At 48.9% G+C, this 27,041-nt stretch overlaps 2 protein-coding genes across 3 annotated transcripts; one reads left to right on the top strand and one right to left on the bottom strand.

Annotated features, from left to right (window-relative positions):
* The first annotated feature begins 2,084 nt into the window (after positions 1 to 2,084).
* Positions 2,085 to 5,683, top strand: IL24 (interleukin 24). The gene is made up of 5 exons (XM_059145291.1): positions 2,085 to 2,268; positions 3,011 to 3,073; positions 3,924 to 4,082; positions 4,530 to 4,604; positions 5,476 to 5,683. Exons 1-5 carry the CDS (start codon positions 2,098 to 2,100, stop codon positions 5,557 to 5,559), a joined length of 552 nt encoding a protein of 183 aa, XP_059001274.1. The 5' UTR covers positions 2,085 to 2,097; the 3' UTR covers positions 5,560 to 5,683.
* A 240-nt stretch (positions 5,684 to 5,923) lies between these two features.
* FCMR (Fc mu receptor) lies at positions 5,924 to 22,917 on the bottom strand. 2 transcript variants are annotated; one of them, XM_059145290.1, is made up of 9 exons: positions 22,738 to 22,882; positions 21,390 to 21,491; positions 14,582 to 14,917; positions 13,745 to 13,876; positions 12,506 to 12,728; positions 10,697 to 10,827; positions 10,174 to 10,329; positions 9,808 to 9,866; positions 5,924 to 7,534 (listed from the first exon to the last, which is right to left on the bottom strand). In XM_059145290.1, the coding sequence occupies exons 2-9, from the start codon at positions 21,406 to 21,408 to the stop codon at positions 7,358 to 7,360; spliced, it is 1,233 nt and encodes a 410-aa protein (XP_059001273.1). In that variant the 5' UTR covers positions 21,409 to 21,491; positions 22,738 to 22,882; the 3' UTR covers positions 5,924 to 7,357. The 2 variants fall into 2 exon arrangements, with proteins under 2 accessions (XP_059001273.1, XP_059001271.1); XM_059145288.1 differs by lacking the exon at positions 21,390 to 21,491 and having other exon boundaries at positions 22,738 to 22,917.
* Between the last annotated feature and the right edge of the window lie 4,124 nt (positions 22,918 to 27,041).

The following is a 27,041-nucleotide window of genomic DNA, read 5'->3' as shown; positions in this document are numbered from 1 at the left end:
CCTCAGCTTTCCAGGTCTGGCCATGCACTCAGCCTTCTTCTTCTTGAACTTGAGACGGGGCCATCGGGGGCTGCATGTGAGGAAACTCTAAACTTCCAGGCTCTGAACCATCACAGAAGTACGCATGGGCAATCCTCAGCCTTCAGGCCACTGTCCCGTCATTAGCAGAGCACCATTATTGAATGATCTTGGAGTAAGGAGACCGGATTGCTCTGCACAGCAATAATGTATTCCCATATGTGTACAGTTTGCAAAGCACCCTGTGTCATTTTCCCATTTGCTCCTTGCACCTGTGTGGTGGGGTGGGGGAGTCTGTTGGTTTGTTTTAATTTTATAGATGCAGAAACTGAGGCTCAGGGTAGCCAGGAGACTTGTCTCTGGTCACAGAGCTGGTGGCACAGCCAGAAGTCAGCTTCAGGCCTCAGCTCACCTCGCTCAGCATCGTCCCATTGTCTTCAGGTGAGGGGTGAGTAGGCAGTGAAGTAATTCTCTAGGAAAGCATGACCAATTTCCCTTTCTCCACCTCCCCCCTCCCTCCGCCCCTCCCCCAGCCCCCATATATAGGATCTCCACAGAGCCTTGAGAGCCTGCACATCTTTATCTTTGAAAACGGCTTTCACTGCTGGGAGAAGAACCTTCCACCTGTGGCTACACCCTTGATCAGTGAATGGGGAAGGTGCCTGTCCGACTTGCCCCTCCCTCAACAGGACCCAGCCACCCTTGAACAGCCAGCCCTCAAGCACCCCTTCGGGGACTGTGGTGAGTGCTGGGGGTCGAGGGAGTACTTTGCTTCCAAGCACCCGACGGCTGCCTCGTCGGGAAACGGGGCCAGGGGAACGGATGCGGAGCTGCGGTCTCTGCTTTAACACCAAGAAGGGTCCGGGTTGAATGGAAGGAAGGTGGGCAGGATCATGAGGCCCAGAAATGAATCTTCAAGAGAGGCTGCAAAGGCTGTGGCATCGGAAGAAACAGAACGAGAAGGCTCCGAGAGAGACACCGGGGCATGAGCTCCAGGAAAGAGGCTCATCTGACTGGGCGCTCATCCTGTGCCCCTCTGGCCCACGTGTCGTCAGCCACTCCAGATGCAGGTCTTTTCCCACCTCCCTGCCCATCTGGGCTGGAATCGAGGGGCTGCAGGTGTGAAACCAGTGCCCCGAGTAAGACAGGTCCTTAAATGTTTGTGGAAGGAAGAGAGGGAGGGAGGGAGAAAGCAGAGAGGAAAGAAGGAAGGAAGAAAAGGGCAAGGAAAGCAGGGAGAGGAAACTGTCTGCACGCGGCTGTGACAGACAGAGAGTGGGTGGCCGTCCCCTAGCTTGGGGCCTCTTCGAGACAGTCATCCCACTGGTGCTTCAGTGGGAGGTTTTCAAGGTGATTCACTTGGAAATCTGATTCCTCCCGTTTGTGCGGTTACCTGAAAACTTAACTCTTCGAGTCAGGGGTGAGTCGATCAATTGAGGTGGCCCAGCGAGTGTGTGACCCTAACCTGCTGTCTGAGCCCCTCCCTGTGGGCCAGGACTAATCCCCTGGCTCCCTGGTGATGAGGCATCGGGATGGTCCTCTCCTGGGGAGGAGAAAAGACCTGCCGGAGGGGGCCTGGGGATCCAGGGCAGAGCTCAGACATGCGAATGCCTAGTTAAGGTCCCCATGCTCCCGAGTTTGGAGAATGCTCTACACATGTTCTTTAGCTCTATAAGCCTCCTGCCCCCCATTTCTTCACTCTTCTTGGTTCAATTCTGACTGGCCAATTCCTGGCTGGAGAGAACGGTCATGGAGCAAAGAGGGAGGCGTTGGGTGCTGGGGACGTGGGTGGGCATGGTGGGGAACGGCAGAGAGACAGCGAGACCAGCTGTATGAGATGGAGGGGCAGAAAGACCCACGCCCCACCCAAGCACACCCCAGAAAGGCCACACGTTTGCCACTGGGAACTTACTCTGGTCTCAGATTTCACATCCATGTGTCCCCGTAGGTGGCCCAGGGAGAGCCAAGGAGCACTGATCTGGGTGTGCTATGGCCGGGGCAGAAGTCCTACCTTGCGACGTACCTTGTGACGCCTCCTTTTCTTCCAGCAGGTTCCTCCTGCTCCCTCCTTCGCGGCAGATGGGCTTTCCAGGGCGGACAACTGCCCTCCTTGGCCTGAGTCTGACCCTGCTTCTCTGCAGCCAGGGTCCAGGGGTCCAGGGCCAAGAATTCCAGTTCGGACCTTGCCGAGTGGAGGGTGTAGTCCTCCAGGAACTCTGGGAGGCCTTCTGGGCCGTGAAGGACATTGTGGTGAGTGAGGTGTGACTCTGGACACGGCTGCAGGGGTTCCCGTGAGTGCAGCAGGCTATTTTGTGATTACAGAGCCCTTTGCACTCGCTGATTATTTTCCTATATAATAAGTTTTTGAAATCAGAGGCATCACAGCATGCGTTCCTTCTTGCACATGAGGAAACAAGGCTTTAGCTAATGGTAAAAAGAGTGGTTGATGCTCTTTTTGGGAGGGGCCGCTGGTGAAACATGACTGAGAATTTCTCCGGGTGCTGAAGGTGATCGGTGCTCATACTGGCTCTAAAGCGCCTTTCTCACAGGGACACTTTGGCTATAAACAGAGTTGGAGGATACGGCTGCTTGAGGGGAAGTTCCAAGGGCAAGAGGCAGCTCAAACGTGCAACCACCACTCCATGCCAACCCCCACAGAAAATGGGGGTAAAACCCTGCCCCTACTCATTCTTAAACCAAATAGGCTTATTTCCTGCTGACCGAGGGAAACAACAGGTCCCCCACGAAGGCTCTGAGAACTCCTGGGATTCCATCTGCCTCTGGGGGTTAAGCTTAGTGATTTCTGTGGCTGGAAACTTGTACCCTCACCCCCTGGGGGCCTACCTCAGCTCAGCCCTTCCTGGGTCCTCCCTTGGCTTTTCTGGCCTTTGAGATCTCAGACTGGATAGATCTGGGGACCCGCATGTATTTGCATGGTTGGTTTCTGTGTTGTCCCTCAACTTGGATGCATCTTCTCTTTCTATTCCCAAAGCAAGCTAAGGATAACATCACGAGTGTCCGGCTGCTACGGAAGGAGATTCTGCAGAACGTTTCGGTAATCAGACACTGGGGAAAGACAATGCCTCTGTGTCTGGTGGCTTGTCTCCTATGGGTGGTCGAGGGGAGGCTGATAGAGACCACTTCTGCCTGGACTGAGCCTACACAGGACAGGGCTGGGCAGGGAGCCGGAGAAGTAAACGTCTGAGTCATGACCCCCGTGTCTGGGTTACGTGGGTATGTGTGTATGGGGACATGGAGGGTGGTACGGATTGAGGCTCATAAGCATCTTTCTCCATTTAGCCAGAGCCACCAGGATTCCACACCTGCTTTGGTCTCATTGGTTCCCATCCTTCTTTCTCACTCATTACCGTCACCCCCACACCCAGCTAGGCAGTCAGCGAGTGCATGTACTGAGCCCTGGTCCCCGCAAGGCACTGAGCTTTCATCTGGCACTCAAGGGGGCTTGAGTGCAATCCCTGTGTTCCAAGTTGTTAGTTTTCTTTCTTCATTTCTCTTTCCAGTTCTTTCCCTGGAATCTCAACTCTGAACCACCAAGTGCCGGGTGCTTTCTACGGTCTAGCACCCAACCCTACACAAACACAGCTATTAGAGAGGCCATGTAGTGTAGAGGAAAGGACATTAAACAGATGGGGAATCAGGACTTCTGGGACCTAGGTCTGTGTCTGCCACTGACTGGCTGTGGGTCTGTCCTCTCTGGGTCTGCGGTTCCTCCCATCAACCAAGGGCGCCTCTCTGCGTGCCCCTTCAGATTTAATGTTGGTCAGCCTCTTCTAGAAGATCTCTTTCTCTGTGTGCTTATCTTGCCTCGTGTGGCACATGGGTTGTTCACCTAGGGCTATGGTGGGGGGAAGGCTCGGCTCCGCAGTAACCCAGATCCTCCCCAGGACGTCGAGAGCTGTTACCTCATCCGTGCCCTGCTGAAGTTTTACCTGAATACCATTTTCAAAGGCTATCTGGGTAAGGCAGCTGACTCCAGGATCCGGAAGTCATTCTCAACTCTGGCCAACAACTTTTTTGTCATCGCCTCAAAACTGCAACCCAGTGTGAGTAGAACAATGCTGTGACCAGAGCCCATGGGAAATGACGTATTTTGAGAAGACATCCTCAAAATCCTGGCTTTTATTGCATGACAGGGATTCGATGGTATCACGGGAGAGAGCACGGGCTCTGGATTCTGAAATGAGTAGTTCTGGATTCAAGTTCAGGTCTGCTTCTAACCAGCTGGAAAACCCTTTACATAGCAGTCTACATCTCTGAGCTTCATTTTCCTTATGTATAAAATGTAGATAATCATGCTACGTGACCAGATTGCTCTGAAAATGAAAGGAGTCAGTCCCCACCACGGTGGGAGTTCGGCAAGGGCTACCTTGAGAATGTGGGATTCAGAGTTGGTCTGGGGAACTGCGCTGGCATCACTAGGAAGGAGAGGGAGGGGGCTTGCTTCTGCTGCTACCCAACACTTGGCATAATTTTACCGCCCTATTATTCAGCAGGAAAACGACACGTTTTCTATCAGTGAGAGTGCACGCCGGCGGTTTCTACTGTTCCAGAGAGCATTTAAACAGGTAATGGCCAGGATTTGAGAACCTGCCTATCCACCAGTAGACTAGCCTGAACCATCACACGTGGGTGTCTCATGCAGAACTCACTGCAGGTGACCCCACCAGGCATACCCCAAAGCCACCTAATTTTGCACACCCACAGGGATATTTGCATCAATTATCATCTACTTTGCACAAGCTCCACAAACGACACGATCCATATTTGTGCCAGTTTTCCTATTGAAGTGCATTTCTATTTCCCTACGAGATGATTTCCTTATGAAGGACTTTTCCCTGGGAAAGTTTTATGATCACTTGAGCTGGGCAACTGGAGGCTGAAGGGGGCGCCCCAAACCCAACCACGTGCTACGTATCTGCAGTATTTTCCATAATGCTCAAATGGTCTAGTTTGTGAGAAAAAAAGGGAGAATATATTACCATCTCCCAAATAAAGATAACAAAGAAAATCCAAATTTCATCTGCAGACCCCTCCAAAAAATAAATGATTTTGATCACTTTTTTAAGGAACAGAGCAATCAGTGTAAAAATAAGTGGTGAAGAGGAATCTTATACACAGGAAGGGGGGCAACTGGACTTCAGTTTCTTCATCTGCATAGTAAACTCGGGAGGTGGCAAAATCCACCTCACACTAGGATTCCATAGTTCTTGTTATTAGGAGCTCCAGGTGCCTTTCCCTTGCTCCTTGCCCACTGCTACTCACTGGTCCCTTGGTCCTCACTGCCTCCCACACCCTTGCGGAGGAACAAGTGATGGGTGGGTGCCCTCATCAGAGGCCATCCCAGAGCTGACACAGCGAGCTCCAGGAGTACAGGAAGGCAAGGAAACTTATTCCTGTGGCTAATACGGTAGACCCTCAACTCTCTTTTCTCTTTAGTTGGACATCCAATCAGCCCAGACCAAAGCCTTTGGAGAAGTGGACATTCTCTTGACCTGGATGGAGAAATTCTACCAGTTCTGAATGCCAACACCAGGATACCCTCCTGAATGCCAACACCAGGATACCCTCTTGACGTGGATGGAGAAATTCTACCAGTTCTGAATGCCAACACCAGGATACCCTCCTTGTTCTCCATGTCATTTTTAATGTGCCATATCCCTTCCAGTGATGTTCTCTGAACACTTCACCCCTTTGACCATGGATATCATTCTTGGCCAGGCTTATCCTCAAAGACTTCTTTCTTGAAGTGGCCCCAAAGACAGTCATGGAAGGTTCTCTTGGATGCTGTGAATAATCTACAAAGTAGATTTCTATATTTATTACAACTCTATTTAATTTCTATCAGTGTTTTAATCGATGCCGTATTTATTCATCAGACTGTAAGTTCTGTGTTGGCAGCAAGGACTGTTCCCCATGCTTCTTTTTTTATCCTCCATGATGCTTTACACAATGGGGGGCAGTGGATAAGTGCTAAGTAAATGCTTAATAAACTGGATTTTTTTGTCTGTCTTTGAATGATTGAGGAACAATGAAGTGCTGAAGTTGCACTTCAGGACATAGAAACCATATTGCCATGAGATCTGCAGGAACACAGCAGGGAGGAGGTGAGGGGCATCCGTTTGGAATGTAAATGATGGAAGATACAAGATACAGGCTAAGGGCCAGGCATGAAGCAGGCTCACTAAACATTTCACTTCTCCCCACCCCCTTCTCCCTATCCCTTCTCCTTGGGGGCCCTCCTTTCTTATACTACTTATTCTTACTTGCTGCTGGAGAGGGTGCCATCATCAAGCTGACACTGCTAATGGTGTCATCACATGACCGTCCAATCTTTGATGCCACTCTCTGCTAATAAGAAGCAGGAAACCCAGTTCTGACAGCCTCTTCTTCCTAAGTGTGGGCAAGTGCCGGTAAGGCAGAGATATGCCTCCAGAAAAGGTCTTTTTCCTAACAGCAAGACTGGGGTGATCCCTAGTCCCGAGCTCTGGCTGAACTTTGTAGTTGACTTCAGTCTGCCTATGCCCTTGCCTGGAAAACTCAAGAGAAGGTCTATGCAGGAGGTGGGCGATCTCTCCCTTCATGACATAAGTGCTTTTGCGGAGTGGTAGGCCCTCCAAGAAGCCACTTTCCTCCCTACCTTGCCAGAAGTTACCTGGCAAAGAGATGAGGCGGCATTTCTGAATGCAGAGAGATGTTAACGGTTTGGGATGGCCAAAACAGACCAACACAAAGTGCACAAATATCATTGCTAAGCCATGGAAGGAAAATAAAGAGATAACACAAGCTATCCTATTTTTAAAAGAGGGGAGACACTGGGGTCTCAGCACTTATGTACATCAAGGGAGGGAGACAGTATAAAGGATTTAGGAGCACTGACACTAACATGCCTATGCTCTGAAAATTTACAACCTTTCATCATATCAACCAACTCACAGGACTGAGGCATGGTCTCACTAGAAGGTCCAGGAGCCTTCTACTGGTGTGACACCCAAGCCCGAGAAAGTCTCCTGAAGCAACACCTATGCCTATCTCCAGCCAGATGCCATGAGTCTAGAGCCAGGGCAGCGAAGACCCTGTGATTGAAGATACTCTTTGAACCCCATGGCTTGGAGAGGAAGCAGTTGGCACTGGGACAAATGCTCCATGTGCCCAGGGCCCACTTGAAAACCACAGGGGGCTCCAGAGGGGTGCGAGAAGAGTTGGGAGAGGTTACTGAGCTATTCTCAGGAGACACAGGAATGAGACTCAAGGTTGGCATGGGAGGTGATGAGGGCTCTGGAAACAGAGCAAGTATTGGAATCCAGCAGCTCAACAGGACTCATTGGCACCAGGGTCTGGGCCCAGGGGGACAGCTGGCTAGGTGAGTCAGACAGGGGATATTGACATAATCATCAGCATCCATGTCCTCCGCTTTGGCAGCAGGCTTGAAGTAGAGGCTCATGTATTCACAGCTGGTCTTCAGAGACGGGGCATGGAGCCAGAGAGCTTCAGATACCTGGGAACCAGCATACAAGCATCATTGGATCTGAGTAGGGTGATTTTAGTATCTCTCCAGATAGATTTTCACAGTGGGCAATGGGGGGCATGTGCATGGTTGCCGATTTCTAGAAGGCAAAGACACAGAGGTGGCTCTGCCTTGGGCAGTTTCAGGGTGGCGTCTCAACGCAGATAACTGGAAACCACTTAAATCTAATGTGGGCAGGAAATGCCTTAAATGGGGTTTGGGCTCAAGTCACCTGGCTAAGCATGGGTCTGAAGGAGACTCAGCTGCCAGAGGAGTTTCCCCTCTGGGATTAGACAGTGTGACTTGTGGAATAAATATGCATCTTCTTAGGGAGTTATTCAGAAGCACGGTGAGTCATTCCTTGCACCTCTGTAAGGACTAAGAGAGGCTGTGATGTGGCATAACAGTACATTCCAGGAAGGGGCTGGGTAGGGAAGAGGAGGAAGGCCGTAGGCTGCTTGGGCACAGTGGTACTCCTCTTCCTCGGAAAGAAACTTCAGGGTCATCTGCTTTCAGGATGGGTCAGCTTGGGGGAGGATAGCACTGTGCATTGATTCCAACACTGCACAATTGTTATAACATTCACCCAACAAGGCTTCAGGAGGGAGAGTCATGTATTGAAATACAAGTGCTGAGAACTGCAAGTTCGGGCCCATGAGCATGGTGGCACTCAGGAGGTGCTCAGTCATGGAAAGCAACTACTACTTTGTGAACGTCAGCAGAGAGAGAATGAGCTGCAATGTGTTTCAAAGATATATCTCCCACTGCTTGTCACCGTCCTTCACCTAAGATTAATTTATTCTGCTTGAAAAATCAAGACGCTCCCTATGAAAGCTAAAATATTGAGCCATTAACCATACACACCTTGTGGTGGACTGGTTTGGTCAAGAGTTTTGTCCCTGATAGTGGGAATGAGAGTTTCAAGCAGGGAGGAAGTGTAAGATGGGAGCAAAGTACAGGCTTGGGTGAGGGTGTGTGTGGCAGCGGGGAAGTTCAAGAGGAAAGGGCTGGTGTAATGGTAGATGGTGCTGCTGGGCCATACCTATGCTACTACGAGCCTTCTCCAGCAGGGGTGGGTAAGGGCAAGGTCAGGAAGCTGGAGGTGACTATGGCAGAGCTGTTACTGGTTACTGGGCATCACTGTACCTTTTTAGCAAGGCACACAACTGTCCAGTTAGGGAGTCCATGTCTCAGTCTCCCTGGAAGATAGGTGTGGCTACATGACTAGGCTATGGACAATGGGATGTGCCTGGATGGGATGCATGAAACCTCAGGGTCATGGTCTTAAAGAAACACCTTTTGCTGTCTCTAAGGGGCTGGAATGGAGACATGAGGCTGTGACTGAGCATTGATGGTGGACCAGACGAGACTCCAGAGGATAGTCGAGCAACAAGACAGAAGTTGTTTGAGTCCCTGGATGACCTGGTGGCTTTGGTCACCTCTTCCTGGTCCCCTGCCTTAACTTGGGAGGAAAACAGGCTTCCATCTCGTGAGCCCTGTGGTGAGCCTTTGTGGTTGCATTAGCTTTGTCAACACCCCAATTAAAACTAGGACATTCACCAAGCTTAGTTTTTTCCTGGCTCCTGGGGCAATGGTAGTAGTAGTTTTTAACTACTCTGGGCTACTTCAGAGAATAAAATAGTTTCTCTTCTTAATTTGGATAAACAAAAATGAATGGACAGTTCAAATACTTGTTACCCGTCTGCCAATGTCTATCCACAGACAACAGGAGTTCTCTATGGCCATTCATAGATTTCCAGAGGACTCCGCCTCAGCCAAGGGTTAAATCCTCTACGTCTTGACATCTGTCCGCCAAGTCATCCTCTAGGCCAGGCTTAGTACCTCTAGTGATGGGCAAAGTGCCTCCTCTCATCGACAAGAGTTTACTAGAAAGTTCTCCCTCATATTGAAGTAAAACTGGGTAGATTCCAATCCCTAAGACCTCCTGGAAATCGCAGCTCTTTCACATGAAAGCCCTTCGTGTGTAGAATTGCCATCCCTCGCCTCTACTAACCCCCAATTTACCCCATGGCTAGAAGCCAGGTAACGGAGTCTACCACGATCGTTGGACTCTCAGTCCACCGACACCCTCAAAGGAGGAAACTGACACAACTTCTTCCCAGACTCGGGGCCCAGGAGCTGCTGGGAAAGCCGTGCCCTCCGGCTAACGCGCAGCTTCGGGAGCCGCCTCCCCCCAGGGCCAAGCCCAGGTCTAGGGCCGGCTTCGGGCCGCAGATGCCAAGCAGGGGCGGGGCAGAGCTTACCTGCGGAGCGGCAGGGGGCGCCGGCGCTCGGAGGCCTGGGAGAGGTACCTCCCCCTCACCTACGGAGACCAGGAGACGAAGGTGAGGGCGTGGCCGCGGCCCTGCCCGCCCCTGGCCCGCCTCTGCCCCGCCCCTGGCCCGCCCCTGGCCCGCCCCTGGCCCGCCCTGGCCCCGCCCCCGGCCCGCCGGAAGCCCTGGGGAGGCGGAGCCCGAGCGGAGGTGCGGGCGTTCCCGGAGGCAAGGGGTTCGGGCGCAGCCTCGGTGTCCGCGCAATTTCTGCGGCCGCTTGGTGCTCAAGGGGCTCGCTCCGCGTGGCCCCCGCCCGGCCCGGCCGTCTGTCCCCGCGGCGCCCGGCCCCCGGCTCACCCTCAGCGTCCGCCGCCCTGGCGCGCCGCGGGCACGCGGTGTAGATGTTCTGGGAGCGCGGCGGCTGCGAGGCGCGGGGCCGCTGCGTCGGGGGCCGCTGGGACGCTTCCAGGGCGCGCATCCTCACGGCCGCTCGGCGGACGCGCCTGGAGAGGGCTGCCCGGGAAGAGGAGAAAGGTGTCAGGGGCCCTGAGCCACCGTCCCCCTCACTCGGGTCCCAGGAAACTACGGGGCTGTCTCCCTCTCCGGGGCGCTTGGCCGGGTCTGCCGTGGAGATGCTCTGAATGTATGAGCCACAGCCTGGCCCAACACGAAAGACCAAAGGCCCCAGGCCGCCCTCCACGTCCCCATCCCCCTTTCCAGACCATAGACCCCCTGCCACGTTTCTCGTGCCCCAGGTTGCCCATCTGAAGCTCCTGAGTTTTCCCTTGGGGAAGCTGGGGGTCGGGGGTGGCTTCCAGCGGAGTCTGAATGGGCCTTTCTCACAACTCGCCTTGTTCCAACTGAGCCCCCAGCCGCTCACCTTTTCTCCTTTGGATGACCCTTTTCATCAACAGCCCCAGCAGTGCCGCCAGGATGAGGGCCAGGGTGGTGGGGACCAGGATGTGAAATCCTTGGCTTTCCAACCCAGGCAAGGGGTCCTGGTGGAAGGCTCTGAGGAAGAAAGAAGAGGGAGAGGGAAGGAAGACGTCTGGGAGGGAGGGAGGTTTAAGGCAGCATCCCCAAATAGCCAACTTTTTGGGAAATGGCCCCTTTCTTAAAAAAAAGCCTTCTCCCCACCCCACCCTCAAAGAGCCTTGTCTATTGGAGTCATGAAACCCGGATATAAATTCAGGTTCAGCTTTCTACTGGCCGTGTGATCTTGAATCAGTCTCCGAACCTCGCTGAGCCTCATTTCCGGAGAAATGGGTAGAGTAAAGCCTATTTCACGGAACTGTTCAAGGATGAAACAAAATTGTAGGTATAAAGAAGGGAAAGCACCTGGTCCAAGCAGCAATCAGTAAATGTCAGTTCCCCTCTGACTGTTTGCATCTCGGATTCTTTACAAGATTAGTGCAAATACTAAGCAAATTAAGTTTCTTATAACAGTGGAAAAGATGTTTCTCACATGGGGTGCCCTCTGCTTAAAAGGTCTTCCCTCCGTGTTGTTTACAGATTGAAATTTTACTTTCCTTAAAGCGTGAGTACATCAGCATCAGTTCTATTTTCTCTTGCAACCATGGAAAACTAGAATTATTTTTTTCTCACTGTCCTCAGTTCTTGTGTTTGTACGGATTACAACACTTATTACAATCAGACTGGTGTTAGTAAGAGAAGACCTGGATATTTCATGTTTTCATCTTTCTTACATTTTTCAGGACAGAGCACAATTCCTGGCAGATAGTAGGAACTGAGAAAATGTTGGTTGAGGGACACCTGGGTGGTGCAGTCAGTTGAGCTTCTGACTCTTGGTTTCAGCTCAGGTCATGACCTCAGGGTTGTGAGAGTGAGCCCCCAGATGGCTCAGTGTTGAGCACAGAGTCTGCTTGAGATTGTCTCTCCCTCTCTCTCTTCCCCTCCCATTTGTGCTTTCTCTCTCTCTCTCAAATAAATAAATCTTAAAAAAAAAAAAGGAAATAAAGAAAGAAAATGTTGGTTGAACTGACTTGAGTTCTCCACTGGCCGGCTGGTGGAGTCTACTGAACTAGGAATCAGGAGTCCTGGTTCTATTTGAAAACACGTAGTTCTGATGACCTCAGTTCCTCATCTATAAAACACAAATGATGCTGGAGGTCCCTTTCCTCACCAACATGCTTGTCTTTGCTTAGGCAAAAATAATTCCAATTCTTACAGGTTTTCTTTGGAGGCTGCTCTAATGCTGCCCCCTAGTGATCCATTGCAGTACTTTCCTGGGTGTGCCCCAGTCTTTAGACCAGTGCCCTCCAGTAGAAATACTACGTTAAAATTACACATGTAATTTTAAATATCCTAGCCACACTGAAAAAGCAAAAGAAAACAGATGAAATCAATTGAATAGTTAATAGTTTCATCATTAGTTTTTTTTTTTTTTTCTTATTCAGTTCCCCATCAAAGCAGATCTGAATGAATGCTGAGCAACTTAAAGATTTGGGTCTCCTTCCTACAGGATCTCCTGCTGGGGCACTGCCAAGTGTATTCTTGTCATTGGACTAATGAGCTAATGTGCTACACTCATAGGTAGTATGGCCCACAGGGGCCTAAAGACAAGAAGGGTCTCTGTTGGCAGATGTTGTGAGAAGAGTTCAGTGGGTCTCCTACCTCTTGACTACGTTGCCCGACCTCTAGCCCATTCTGGGTGGTGGAGACCTCTTACCTGTGCCTGTGAAGCCTGGTGTGGTAATTGTAGCTGGCTGTCTGGGGCTTAAGCAGCCCCTCCGGAGCTGAGGTCTCTGAGGCTCTGGTAGATGGCAGGAAGGTTGGTGGATTGGCAGCTGCTACTGAAGACGCTCTGGAAACTCGAAGGTATTGAGAGGTTGGGGTGGTGGGGGAGGAGTGGATTTCTGGAGGGGCCTCTGTCCCTTCAGCTGGTGTGGTAACTGCAGGAGATAGCAGAAATAAGTGATTTTCCCTATACACACTCTAGTCTCCAGCAGGATTAGGTCACCCTCTCTTTCCTGAACACACTCCTTCTCTTTACTTAGACTCTGTACTTGAAGTCTTCATGGCTAAAATGCCTTCTTAGCATGTCCTCTACACCTAGTATATTTGCTATTCTATATATTTTTCTAAATATATTTGCTTCAAATGCCATTTCCTCCAGGAAGACTTCTTGGAGTTCCCAGGCAGAAGAGCTTGCTCTCCTCTGAGCATGGGGAAAATCCTGTTTGTAGTTCCATCCCCACTCTACCCTATGCTGTATTTGTGTGCTTGCCTGTTCTCCATCCTACACCTATCAGTCACAACCTTGGGTATGTGGTACACTCAATTATATTATCTCTCTAGCAAAGTCCTCCAGGGTATCAATTGTTCAATTAATGTATCTACCTCACAAGATATATGTGAAGATGTGGTGGAAATATTGCATGTCAAAATGCATTTAAAACAGGAAAAGGATATAGGAATGTAAGATATCATTAGTATAATCATCAGTATCTAATTATAGTATAATTAGTATAATCATCAGTCTTTTATTGCAAAATGGAATCGTTAAAATCACTGTATTCCAGCAAATGTAGATGGCCCTTTGGGGAACAGGAGGCAGCAGGACCTCTGGCTGGAAAAGTTCTGCCCAGTCTTGGCTTCTGTAAGTCATTCATAAAAGAATGAAGATTTTGTGAATGGGGCACAGACTTCATTACTTGTGGTGCCACCTGGTGGTGATGTTTAAGTCCTGCAATTAGTGCCAAGTGGACAAGGCTTTAGGTTGGGCTTGAAGGACATAGGATGCTGATCTTAGGGAGGTACCCTCTCCCAAGACAGGGAAATACACATCTGAGACTCAGCTGTACTCTGCCAACCATTCGATGAACTGAACGCATCCCCCCTCCTCCACTGTCACAATGCCACATCATCTCTCCCACCTCCTCTCCCACCTTAGCTTTGATGAACTGACCTTTAGGTACAAATTCAAAAGAATTGTCACGTGCAGGCATCTGGAGCCAAGGGGGCACCGGCATGTGTGGAAATCTGTGAAGCCAAGGTGGGGGCTCAGGCATCAGCTCCTCTTCCCAGAATGGCTCATACTCTATGGAGGCAAGCGGAACACACCTGTGGGCTCTAAGACCAGACTGAGACCTGGGGAAGGGATGTCAGTAGGAGTTGAAGCTGACCGAGCCAGAATGGATAGCAGGAAGCAGAGGACAGCAGACTCCACCAAGAAGAGCACAAAAAGAAGCGGACTAGAGACTTCCCCAAAAGAAATTCTCTTTCACCTTCACTCAGCCAACTTTTGCACTAACCACCACTGGGATTTGAGGCTGCATTTGATTAGGAAATCAGTGGAGGAATGGAAGAACGTGGGATTCAGAAGACATATGGAAAGGTTCTGATTATAAAGTACCAAGTTTGGCTTACAAATGTGGCTTGAAAAATGACTGTCTTTCCTTAATAGTTGTCCCTGATATTTCTTATGGGGCAACTGTGTAGGACAATTATGTCCTTTCGCTTCTAACTTCTTCCTATCTCAGAGCCCCTCCTCAATCTTAAATCCCCACTCCTCTTAGGCCTTGGGTGGGATGGATACAGTACAGCACAGTAAGTGTTGTAAGAAGAGTGCTGGTCTTGTTCCTTTCATATGGTTTGGACCAGAAATTGGGGGGACTGTGGGGTTTCAACCGGTATCTTTGGATTGGCTAACATGGCAATAGCAGGAGAGTCTGGGGGACCGGTGGCTGTCTCAGCCGTCACATGTGAAGACATTTGCTGGGTGCACTGAGCCTGGGACACCTACCACTGAAGACAGTCAGGGTGACTAGCTGGGTCTTGCCTTGGTCTGTGTTCATGCCTGTCCCACAGGCATAGACCCCACTATCGCTCTTGGTCAGCTCTGTCACCTCTACGAGGAACAGGTTCTTATCTGGACAAGGCTTCAGGGTGACTCGTTCCTTGTATTCTTCCTTGACAAAGTTCTTGCTGGACACCACGGTGGCACAGCCTCTAGTCTTGGTCATTTCCCGGCACAGATAGAGCCTTAGATGCATCTGGGGAAGCGGGCACTCGATGGTAATGGATCCACCCAGCACTCCCTCCATCTTTACTTCCGGGAGGATCTTCAGAGCCCCAGCCACTGCAGGGAGAGAGAGTTAACGTAGAGGAAGCCCCGTTCCCAACCACAACTCCAACCCCATCCCTATTTCCAAACCAGGCCCCTGCCCAGCCTCACACTCATCCCTCGCTCCAGCCACATCTCATCATCAGCCCAAGCCTCAGCTGGTCCTTAGCCCCAGCCCTCTTCTGATCTCTAGCCCTGGCCTCATCCCTAACCCTATGTATGTCCTCAGCCTGGCTCTATGCCCTGGTCCGTTTGACCCAAGCCTGGCTTCCAGGCAGATCTCTCCCAGCCTAAGCCTTAACATAACCTTCAACCTCATTCAAACCCAAACCCATAAGTTCCCAGACACCAACCCCCTAAGAATATAGTTAAAGTACTGCCCTACTCCCAGGAGAGAGGATCTCCCACAGCGACCCTACACAGCCCATAGTGCTGCAGTGACTTCATGTGGAGCTGGGAGGCACAGTGCGATTTTGCTGCAGGAGCTTTCCTGACAATTCTGTTTTGCTCAGATCCACTCAGCCAAAAGAACTGTTCACCCTCAGTTTCACTTGTTAAATCATTAAAAAGCAAAACAAAACAAAACCAGAACATTTACTGAATGCCTTTCATGTGGCAGGAAGGCTGCTGGCCTCCCTCCATGCACAGAGTGACTCCTTTGGTGGGCGATACAAACGGCCAGTCACTATAGCACCAGCACAGCGGGGTAAAGCCCACGCCAGAAATACGCAGCGTGCCCTGTGAGGAAGGAAGCAGTGAGGGCATGCAAAGGGCTGGTGTAGCATGAGGGAGGGATTCTGGAAGAAGTGATGTCTCCACAGGTAGAATTTTCTGTCCATTGGCACCAAAGTGAAGTCACATTTCCTCTTGGGAGACAGAAATTCCACATGTGAACATAGAGTAAGTTAGGAAAAAATGACCCCTGTTGTTTATTTTATTACTATTGTGATTCTGAGATCTAGGATTACTAATACACTAGCAGTGAACAACGCAAACTCCTGGTGACAACCGTCAGGTCAGTAACACTAACTCCCTTCCCCCAGTCACAAAATTTTAGTATGAAAAGAATTAAAATTACTAAGCTGAACAAATGGGAAACAAGAAACTAAGCGTAACTAAAACAAAACAAACTCCTACTAAAGTCTGAAATCACAAGGAGAAGTTTGGAATGCACTTAATAGCTGGTTTTTATACCTTGATTTCAAGGTGGAAAGTAATTGATCATGAGTCTCTAATAAATTTCAATCTAAACCAGTAGGTGCTTAATATTTTTTTATTTGATTGATGCCCATTTGAATTTCATGGGTTCTAATAATTAAATTTAAGACCCTAATCCATTGTCATCTATAATTACCCTTGGACTTTACCAAGGTATAATATGGGGTTTTATGCAAAGTTACAAGCTACATGGAACTTTTTTTAACCGTAATAAAGAGGAGGAATTATTCCCAGCCTTCTTTACATGTTGTGTTTTGTGGTCCAGACATGGCAGACCTTTTAGAAGATGGTACGACTTTGAGTCCTTGGCTTGTCTATACAGCTTTGGGCTTCATGGCATGTCAGCTCTGCCATATTCATAGGAGAGTTGTTCTATGTCTAACAGCTCAGAGTTGTAAATTTCACATGTGAATGAGATGGTAACCTTAAGAAATGTCTGTATTGTATTTGAAGACTGTTCACATAAATCTGAAGTTTGAACTTATGTATTTCAATTTGGTATGCTAAAAAGTACTGAATTAATGTAATAATCCTTTTCTTTTTTTTTTATAATATTGTAATCTCAGTTCAGAATTTAACTGAAAATATAAAACCTGAATGACTTCTACATAGTAAATTGAACTGTAAAGGTAATTTGTGTGTGATTCTGAATACACAAGATAAAATGTTTTTATTCCTCAAAAAAAAAAAAAAAAAAAAAGAAGTGATGTCTCCATGGTGACCTGGAAGACTGGGCATGAAGGATGGCCGAGAGAGGGATGAGCACCTTCCCTGAAGCAGGGAACACGGGCAGAGCACAAGGGAGTGTGTCAGTGTGCGTGCATATGCGCCCAGGCGTATGCGCCTTGTGCGTGCAGGGAGGGGGTGACGCAGGGAGGGATACATCATGGCTCACGAGTCCCTGAAATCAAAGCGCTTATGCTCTGGGTGAGAGAAGGCAGGCCTCATGCTGTTGGGTCAGCTGGAGAGGAGGCTAAGTCCAAGTATGATTAATTAGCAACCAATGAATGTCCACATATTTCTGGGAAGAGGGAATAGGAGTAGGAATAGGAATGTGCGGGGTGGAGGGGCAGGGGTCTTGCGTGGAGGAGGAGAGACTCTTCCAGGCAGTGAGTGCGGCCCCCAAAGCGGCGAGGGTCGCAGAGAGAACATGGCGTGTTCGTGGGGGCAGAGAGGAGTGGACGAATTTCTGGAAATTCATCCGCCGACCCCATTAAGAATAGCTCCGATGAGTTTAGTAAGGCGAGGAAAGGCAAGAAGGGAAGTCAAGGAAAGAAGCAGGGCTTGAGGTTTCCGGGTGGGCGGAGAGAGAGCCGAGGAGGACGTTCTGGAGAGACGGGAGGGCGTGGATAACAGTGAAGAGGTTGAAACCAGCATGGGAGTGTGAGTGGGGGCGAGGTGCTGGGCGGGGACTATTGACAGGAGCCTGTTCAAGTCTGAGAGCGGCATAGCTGGTGCCCACGGGGCAGGGAGAAGCACAGGGGCCAGCCAGACACGTGATATCGGCCGTGGCCCTCACACAAGTAATCCAACCCTGCTTCTAGCCTGCCGGAAACGAAGGTGTGTGAGGCAGCCTCATGACTGGAACATGGCGATGGAAGGGTGACCCATTCAAAAGACAAAGACCCAGTCAAGGGGTGGGGGAATTACCCTGTGTGACCAGACAGCCTGCACCTGTGTGTGAGGTTCAGCACCTGCGGGTGAACATGTATTTTTGGACCAACCCAACCAGAAAGGAGAGAATGCTGCTTTCCTAAGAGCAAGATGCTGTAGGGTGGGCAGGGGCAAGACAGACCAGAGGGGGACCTCCACCCACGCAGACACTTCCAGTGGCCTCCCTCTGCTCAGGGATGAGCTTCGGGTAAAGCCTTGGCTTACCCAGATCCTCGGTTAGGGGCTGCATGCTTATGTCCCTTTAGAATTCACGGTTTGAAGCCCTAACCTTCAATGTGACGGTCCTAGGAGGTGGGGCCTTTGGGAAGTAATCAGAGTTAGAGGAGGTTAGTGAAGCCCTCATACTGGGATTAGTGTTCTCATTCCCTCCAAGGACACCAGAAGAGGCCATGTGGATATCCAAGATTTGGGGGCGGTCTGTAAGCCAGGGAGACGGCCGTCACCAAGGACAATATTTGCCGGCACCTTGATCTTGGGCTTCTAGTTTCCAGGACTGCGAGAAATAAATATCTGTTGTTAAAGTCGCACGGTCTATGGTATTTTATTGAATCGGCCAGAACAGACTAAGGCATCCTTACTGTGTGAACTCCGAATGGATGAAACACAGGAAAAGCTGCTGGCTACAATGATCTCTGGTCCCAAGGAAGCACGAGTCAGTGACATGTGAAATGGCCAGACCCCAGATCTCTGTGGAGTTCATAGGAGCTCCTAGCCCACACCCAAGGCTTAGTAAAGCAGATTTCCCAAAGAGAGAAAAGACAGATAGAACCTCCTGGCTTTGAACTTATGCAAAGGGGCGCCTGGATGGCTCAGTTGGTTAAGCATCTGCCTTTGGCTTGGGTCATGATCGCAGGGTCCTGGGATGGGGTCCTACGTCGGGCTGCCTGCTTAGCCGGGAGTCTGCTTCTCCCTCTGCCCCTACCCATCCCCTGCTTATTCTTTCTCTCTCTTTCTAATAAAGAGATAAAATATTTTTTTAAAAAATAGAACTTATGCTCCATGTGCATCAGATTCGTGTTGGAGAAACTTACTAGGGCTACAGACGACCTGATCCCCCCCTTCAGCGCGGTGGTTACGTTTATCTACAGCGGGGCCTGTGCACCTGCATTTTAAAATAAGCATCCTAGGTGCCCTTGAATTTTGCAATTCCAAACTATATAGCTCTATTTCCAAGTACAGATTCTGGGGACTAATGGGAGGGGTGGAAGAGGTGCCTAAGGACCCACCCTGCAAAATATTGGTATTTTAGAGAGACTCCTCAGTCAGCGGCATTGATCTCTAAGTTGGTGACTTGGTTTTCATGGTGATGGTAGGGGACAGGGATATACGTGCTTTGAAAAGTCCCTCTCAACATATAATTGGATATAAGTGTGTGTGTGTGTGTGTATTTGTACATATTTGTGTGTGTGTGTGTGTGTGTGTATTTGGAGTATGGGGAAAAACACATTATTTCCATGATGAGAAACACAGTGAATGCCCACAGGGCCTTGGCTGGGGTGGTGCTCTGGAGGTAGACTTCGGGTTCTGTAGCCACGGTTTTGCAGGTGATGAGAACCCTGTCAACTCAAGTCACAGCAGAATTACGTCTGGAAGAAGGAAGCTGGCCTGAGATTTTTATGTTTGTCAGATGGGGTGTGAATTTTTAAAAAAGAATGAGAAATGTCTGACAGTTTCCCGTCCCTGCATACCCAACATGTGTGTCCAGGCCGGCGGTCTGCTCTTTGTCCTGTCACGAGGAATGGAGTGCTCTCTCTCCTCCCACGAGCCAGTCCTGAGTCTGTCCTGCTCACTTTCTTTAGAACTTGTCCGGGGCTGCTGTCCCTCTCTCCTCCCGCTACCGTTGGTCTCTTCTCCTCCCTCACTGCCGTGGCTTCCACACCTGCTCTGATAATGTCTGTGCTGAAAAAACCCTCCGTTTACTTGTTTGCTAGCCCTCTTCTGTTCTCTTCCTCAGACGAGTCGTCACACTCACGGACTCCATCTCCACGCCTCTTACTTCCTCTTCCACCCACACCTGTCAGAGTTTGTCTCCAAGATTCCACTAGAACTGCTGGTCAAGTTCAGCAAAAGTTTCCTTTTTTCCCCAAGTTTTCCTTACATTTGGTGTTTTTGTTTTACTTGCCTCTTGGTAGCATTTGAGGGAACTAAGCCCTTCTACTTTGAAACACTTATGTCTTGTGGCTTCCCTGACACCACGTTCTGAATGACTGCTCCTTTCCAATTTCCCTACATTCTTCTCCATCTCTATCCACCTCTCAGGGTTGGGTTCCCCCAGGGCCTGGAACTTGGGCCGGTTCTTTACTTGGTCTTTCCTTACTCCCCCCACCCCACAAGCTCATTTAGGCCCATGGCTTATAATGCCAGCTCTCTGTAGATTTCTCCAGAACCTTGATCTCCAGGCTTGTCTTCCCTAGACTCACCTTTCTGATATCTCCACTTGGAACTACTCGAATATCTGAGATGTATTTCAAACTTACAATGGCAAAACAAACAACAACAACAAAAATAATTCTTGATTTCTCTTTCAAAACCTATTTCTTCTAAGCTCTTCCTGTTTCAGAAGATACACCAGCATCTATCCAGCAGCAGAAGTCCAAAACTCATTCCCATACTATATTAAAAAATCAAGAATAAATTTAAGGGTGTGTGTGTGTGTGTGTGTGTGTGCGTGCGTGTGCATGTGTGTGTGCACAAGCATGGGCCCAGCCACAACATCAAGTGTATGTATTATTTTTGGGGTCAAGGTAAAAAACGATTTGAACGCCTCCAACATGTAATACTGCCTTGCTTTATTACAGAAATTCATTTAGGGCTCCAGGCACGATGGCCTATGGCTTGGGACCTAGACCTGGTTCCTGGGAACCAGGACCACCCCAACATTTATACAACCTGGGACAGAAGTGCAAATAATGTCTAAGTATTTTAGAGTTATAAATAAAGCTAATGAACTGTTGAAAAAAGTGTGTTCTATACCTCATCTTGGCAAATTTACATGCTCCTTAGATGTCCATTCTAAACCACTTCTGTTTGGGAATAATGTTCCCCACATTCCTAACCTCTGTCCCATCTCCCTTCTTTTCTCATGCCTGGCTCCTGTTCACACCACAAAGGTCCTGGTATGGACATGACGGATAACCCAGCTTATATGTATTAGTTCCACCCATCTCATTCCGAATGGCCACCTGTGGTGACTCTTCTATAGAATTAGAATACTAGGATAGAAGACCCAGGATAGAGGCTCACACAGTCATTAAAAGTGGGCCCAGAGTCATTTGGACAGGAAACTTGAGGTTTAGAAGAGGGGACATGAATGGGGCTTGAGGTGGACAATCTCCTTGGGTCTGTGAACTCCTCACCCTTTGGGGAAGGGCACAAAAGAAAGATGTTCTGGACCCAGAGCAGGGATCACTCTGGCCCAGCTAGAATGGTGGTATTTCTTGGGGCAGACTGCAGTGGTACAATTTAAGTACCCTTCACTGTTAGAGATCTTCTACTTCCATCCAACCCCTCTCTCCTCTCAGGCCTAAGTTTAGTTAACCATCAACTGGTTCACCTAAGTCCTACTATCTCCCACAGAGTCTGACATTTTGCTTACCACGTACAGAGTCTGACATTTCATTAAAGTTGCATTTCCTTAGATTTTTAGGGGTTTTTAATCTTCAGCTCAACAAATATTTGACTTTCTTCCATATTCAAGCTATCAGGAAGGAAGAAAATATGAATAAGAAAATAATGTTGAACCTCCAGGAGTCTACTGTTTCATCAACAAAATGAAGTGAATATATGCCAAGTCACAATATAAAACAGAATGAGGTCAGTTATGGAGATTCAGAAGATGGGTTCTGAAAAGTGTTATTAAAAGGAAGTGGAGGATGAGGTAGACTTTGAAGCTGAGAGGAGGGGTGTTCCCAGCAGAAGGAATGGCATGAGGAAGAACATGGTGGCAAGAATGTCTAGCACATGTTCAAGGAGGACTCCTCTTTGGCTGGAGGTTAGAAAGTTCAGGGGATTGTGGTAAGCTCAGAGAGTAAAAGGGGAGTGCAAGGGATGATTTTGTCGGAGGTGGGAACCATTGAAGGTTGCTAGGAAGGGCACTCCTATAATTAGAGTCAAGCATTAGGAAGAGGAATCTGGTACTGTGGGCGAGCCAGGTTGAAAGAAGTGGGAAAGACAGTTACGGGATGACTGTGTGTTCTCCTCTTTCCCATTCCCTCTGTTACCTTTTTATAGAGACTGCCACTGATGCTCCTTCTGGTAATACTAATCCAGAAACTACATGAATTGGCCATTGACTGAGTCAAAGTCTGCGTCGGGATAAATGGGAAGAGGTGGCAAAAAAACCATTCTGCATTCTGTAGCTGATATCAGAGATAGTTAAGATGGATAGAGTGGTCGGTTTGTTGGAGACCAATGAGGAACTTGAAGTAAGGTATTAGGCATGTTGCATTTCAGATCTTCGTGGGATATTGAATTGGGGGTTCCTAGAAGGTAGCTGTAAATTAATACATGGAACTTGGGCAATGGACTAGGGTTACTGAATGGATCAGGGAGGCTTCATTTAAAGTTGAAGTTGAAAATGAGCAGTGAAAGAGACCCAAAGAAAGAGAATGTAGAGATAGGAAGAAAGGAATTTGGAGGCACTTGCTTTAAAATCTCCCATTATCAGGCTAATGTGTCTAGGAGGGGTGACACCTTCAGCTCTCATGAGTCAACACCTGAGCCCCACAAGAGTTGTGTCTGGAGTGGAGAGAGGAGCACTAGCAGAGAGTGGGGAGGGCCTCCCAAGAGGCCCTCACATGGTTTCCATCCTTATTCTGCCCTAGGTACTGGTCTGCAACTAAACCCATCCAGGAATAGCAGAGCTCGAGATGGCCCACAACTCCCCTACCTGTGGCCAATTTGAACCTCCTAAGATATGCGAGGTGTTTTCCCATGGCACTTACCTGGTAGGAAGCAAAGTGACCAAAGCCAGAGGTCCATGGCTCCTTCCAGAGAAAGGTCCCATCCAAGAGCCCTTGAAGGCCAGAGCAGAGACCCACTGCTCACCCAGGAAACCTTTACAATCTGGAGCTTGAAATAGATTTCTGGCCCCACGAGGAGCAAGGCTTGAAAATGAGGAAATGACAACTTGTCTTGTTTGCTAACTAGTCTTAGACTAAAAAAGAAAATACCAGCAAACCACAGCGGAAGTTAGGAATTAAGAAAACATGTTATGTTGAGGGTGAATGGGTCACCAGGGTTCAAAGAGCTTCGAGGCAGCTCCTGAATGCTACTAGAAATGCTCAGGTATACTATTTCTTTGCCTTGGGGACTTTCTCTTGGAGGTTCTCACGCTTTATGTCTGTTTGTTAACTTCGGAACCACAGTCACTTGCTTTATCCCTGCCTTTGGGACAAAAGAGGCTTATCACCAATTTTTTCCACCTGGAGAAGACCATATGGATAGAAGCTTCGGCCTGAAGTCAGAAGATTCTGGTTGTAGACCTTGAACTTATATGAGAAATAATTTTGAGCACCTACTATGTGGGACTCCTAACCATGGGTTTTGAGGAATTCACTCCCTTTCTCTAAGCCTTGATCTCTTTATCTAGAAAATGAAGGTGGGACTGCCAGGAGATGATGTGACAGTACCGAAAGTCACACAGCCTAGCAGAGCTGTCCTTCAAGCACCCAACAGACCATCGGGGGAGGCCCAGTGACTGATGGAGAAGAATAAAATGTTGAGGCCCTTGGTCACAAGGTGTCACAGACAGAGCCTTGGATTCCAGTCAGAAGATGTGGTTTCTGGTCCTGGCTTGGTGCTTACTAGCATCTGGCCTCAGTTTTCTCATTGATAAATAGGGATGGTCCCTGCCCTGTGTATATCACAGGGCTTTCACAAGGCCCAGCAGGAGCCATGGTCATAGGGGTGGTTGAAGAATCTTTTGTTGTGGAGATGCATGGGACTGATCCTTAAGAGGGTATCCCCAGGGCTTCATTCCTGGTGGTGACATTTTAGGTGGCTTCCCAACATTCCCACTTCCAGGTGCTACAGCTTCTAGAGCCCATGGAGGACTGAGGCTTCCCACCTCTTTTCTGGAAAGGCTTCTCAGTGGTCCTGTGCACACTGCTCTTCCCTGGACCCACACCCCCTATTTGTCACATGCTCTCCAAAACACAAAAAGAAAACATCCTCGGTAGAATTTGCATGGGAGGCCCAGAGCAGGTGCAGAGGAAATGGGTGTGTGGGCGGGCAGCCTGCCCTCTCCGCCCCTACGTGGATTTCCACCAGCACAGAGCTACTGTGGTTCTGATTTCCTCCAACCACGAACTGGGCCAAGGTGGCAGAGGGCAGGCCTAAGGACTCTAGTCAGTGAGTGACCACCAGAGGTCTTGGTTCGGGTTGGCCTCCACCCTAGCCTACTCAGAGGACTCTTCCCAGTATCCCACAGCTGTCCCACTCCTGGGCTCTGCCATTCACTGGGCTCAAGGCCTGGGACTGCCTTGGAGAGAAAGAATGTGACATGTGTATGTCAGTGGGCCTAACAGGGTTTGTGTGTGTGTTTGTGTGTGTGTGTGTGTGTGTGTGTGTGTGAATGTGTAGTGTTTGTGTGCTGTGTGATTGTGTGTAGATGTGGGTGTGTGGTATGTGAGCAATGAGTGCTCTATGACTGATGTGTGACTGTGTGTGACATACACACCATGTGGGACAGTGGGAGGAATGGCATGGGAACATGTCATGTGTGACAGGTTAGTGTGTGAGTATATGATGTGTGGCGTAAAATGTGTGTGTGGCATGTGAGGTGTGATTATGAGATGCATGACTGAGTGTGTAAATGTGTGTGATGTGATGTATGAATGTGTAGCATATGGTTGTGAGTATGTGAATGTATGTGTTGTGTGTGTGGCATAAGTGATGTGTGGTTGTGAGTATGCAAATATGTGTGGGGTGTCTGAGTGTGATGTGTGGGTGTGAACACGTGTATGTGAACATGTGTGATGTGTGAATGTGTGGTTGTGAGTGTGTGAATGTGTGCAGGAAGTGTGGGTGTGTGGAAGGTGGGTGTTAACAGGTTGCATGTGTGAACATGTGTGATGTGATGTGTGAACATGTGGCATACGTCTGTGAATGTGCAAATGTGTGCAGAATGTATGGGGTGTGTGTGTGAACAGGTTACGTGTGTGAACATGTGTGTGTATGAAGATGCAGGTTGGATGCACTATGGTGGCCTCCTGCTAGGCAGTTCCTGGAGATGTGTGGCCCAGATAAAACCCTTAGAGATCTCACACTGGGGTTAAGAGCAAGAATTAGGGGTCTCACGATTGCCAGGAAGGAATGGGACTGCCATGACAGGCAGGAAGGGAATGCTGGGAGTCTGAGCAACCAATGTTATAGATGGGGTAAGAAAGATAATTCTCATCAGGTTGCTGTGAGGATTGCCTGAGGAGAGCATTACAGAGGGTTTAGCACGATGCCTGAAGTACAGTGTAAGTGCCATGGCGGTCAGCCCTTGTCACTGAGGTGGAAGTTGTCCTTATGGGTTCGGCTCTGTCATAGCATCATCCCACTTTGACCTCCCATGTCGCCAGTCTCCGAAGAGCCATCTCCTGGGCCTTTCCAGACCAAGAGCTGAGATCCTAGGTGGTCCTTGCCATGACCCAGCACTGTTCTCCCCAAAGACAGACCCTGAGAATCCCCCCACCTGCTGGATTCAGTGGGGGTCCCACTCAGGTAGAGGTACCTGCCTCAGGCCTCCTGTAGTTTCCACCTTCTAACAACCTAGACCAGAGTGAGCCAGTCCACAGGAACGGGGCTTTGGGAGGGTTAACCTTTACTCTAAGCCTACTCATGGCTTCCTGCTACAAGAAATGGTTAAGACTTCTTAGCTGAATATGGCTATACTTCAGGTAGTACTCTAAGGTTAGAACCTGTATACATAGAACTTTGCATGAATTTTAATGTGACTTAAGAGCAAAAATCTGAAATTTAGAGTAATCACCTCCACACATTTAGTCAAAGACGTTGACTCTAGTAAGCGCAGATTGGCTGCCCATTTCCTTGTCAGCCTTAGGAGGGGCTTACCAAGCCCGAGAAATTCCTGGAGCCTTACAGGGCCATTTTCCTTCCCCTCCCTCTTCCTTCCCCCTTTCAGCTCCCTAGCCAGCTGGGGGCCAATGGTCTCACCATCTCCTCTCATGGTGTGTCCCCTGTCTACTTAGATATGTGGTCTTTCTGAGGTGATCTCTTATTATTTTTATCGTATAGACTCCTTGGTAGAGTTCATCATTTCAGAGAAGCTTGTGGGGTCAAGGGACAGTCCTTGTTTCCCTGCCTTGGGGACCAGTTTCAAGACCTTATGCCAGTCAGCTTCTCTCTGCTGTCTACTGTTCTTGGGAGACATGTTCTGTCCTGACTCTTGGGAAAGTCTTGGACAAACGAGATATATAAATATATCTTCACACATTAAAATCAACTGCTATAAGCAGATTCATAGGCACTATTGGACCTCAGTAATATGTAATCACTATTATGTAATAGATTTTTTTAAAAGAAATAAAATCAAGGTAATTCAAGGACTTGAGGAAGATTCTTTTGTCATTAGAAATATTTAAATAGTTCTTTGAGTGATCGCTGGACACTTATCGTTGCATTTGGTTTATCATTAACCCCACAGTTGATTGTTACTCCCTAGTCCTGGGCTGAATAATGTCCTTCCAAAATTTATGTCCACCTGGAACCTCGGAGTATGACCTTACTTAGAAATGGGCACTTTGCTGATGCAATTCATTAATGTGAGGCCACACTGGATCAATGTAGGCCCTAAACCCAATGACAAGTGTCCTTGTAGGAAGGCCCTGTGAAGACACAGAGAGACACAGTGGGAGAAGGTCAGGGGAGGATGGGCAGAGGTCGGAGCCATGCAGCTGTGGGCCGAGGATCCCTGAGCATTGCTGGAGGTGCCTGGCAGCCCCTGACAGCAAGGAGAAAGGCACAACCCCCTTCACAGATCTCCCCTCACAGCGTCCTGAAGGAACCAACCCTGTGGACACCTTGATTTCAGACTTCAAACCTCTAGAATGGTGAGAGATTAAATTATTGTTATTTTAAGCCACCCAGTTTATGGTACTTTGTTACAGTGGCCCTGGGAAATTAACATACTCCACCAAACTGGTGAATTTTTAACTTAATTAGATATCCCATTTCGGCTACAGACCAACTTCCTTATTCATGGAAAGATTTAAAGTGGACTTTGGGGAGTTCATTTTTA

This window comes from Mustela lutreola, chromosome 14, assembly GCF_030435805.1.
Source record: "Mustela lutreola isolate mMusLut2 chromosome 14, mMusLut2.pri, whole genome shotgun sequence".
In the NCBI taxonomy this organism is placed as follows: Eukaryota; Metazoa; Chordata; class Mammalia; order Carnivora; family Mustelidae; genus Mustela; species Mustela lutreola.
Note: the sequence above shows the minus strand (reverse complement) of the source record. Positions and strands in the feature narration are given on the sequence as shown.

Coding starts and splice junctions, on each gene's coding strand:
- IL24 (XM_059145291.1), top strand. CDS start 2,098: ATGGGCTTTCCAGGGCGGACAACTGCCCTCCTTGGCCTGAGTCTGACC. Junction 3,074..3,923: donor AGATTCTGCAGAACGTTTCG/GTAATCAGACAC, acceptor GATCCTCCCCAG/GACGTCGAGAGCTGTTACCT. Junction 4,605..5,475: donor TCCAGAGAGCATTTAAACAG/GTAATGGCCAGG, acceptor TTTTCTCTTTAG/TTGGACATCCAATCAGCCCA.
- FCMR (XM_059145288.1), bottom strand. CDS start 22,774: ATGGACCTCTGGCTTTGGTCACTTTGCTTCCTACCAG. Junction 14,918..22,737: donor GTCACTTTGCTTCCTACCAG/GTAAGTGCCATG, acceptor CTCTCCCTGCAG/TGGCTGGGGCTCTGAAGATC. Junction 10,330..10,696: donor GGTCATCCAAAGGAGAAAAG/GTGAGCGGCTGG, acceptor CTTCCCGGGCAG/CCCTCTCCAGGCGCGTCCGC.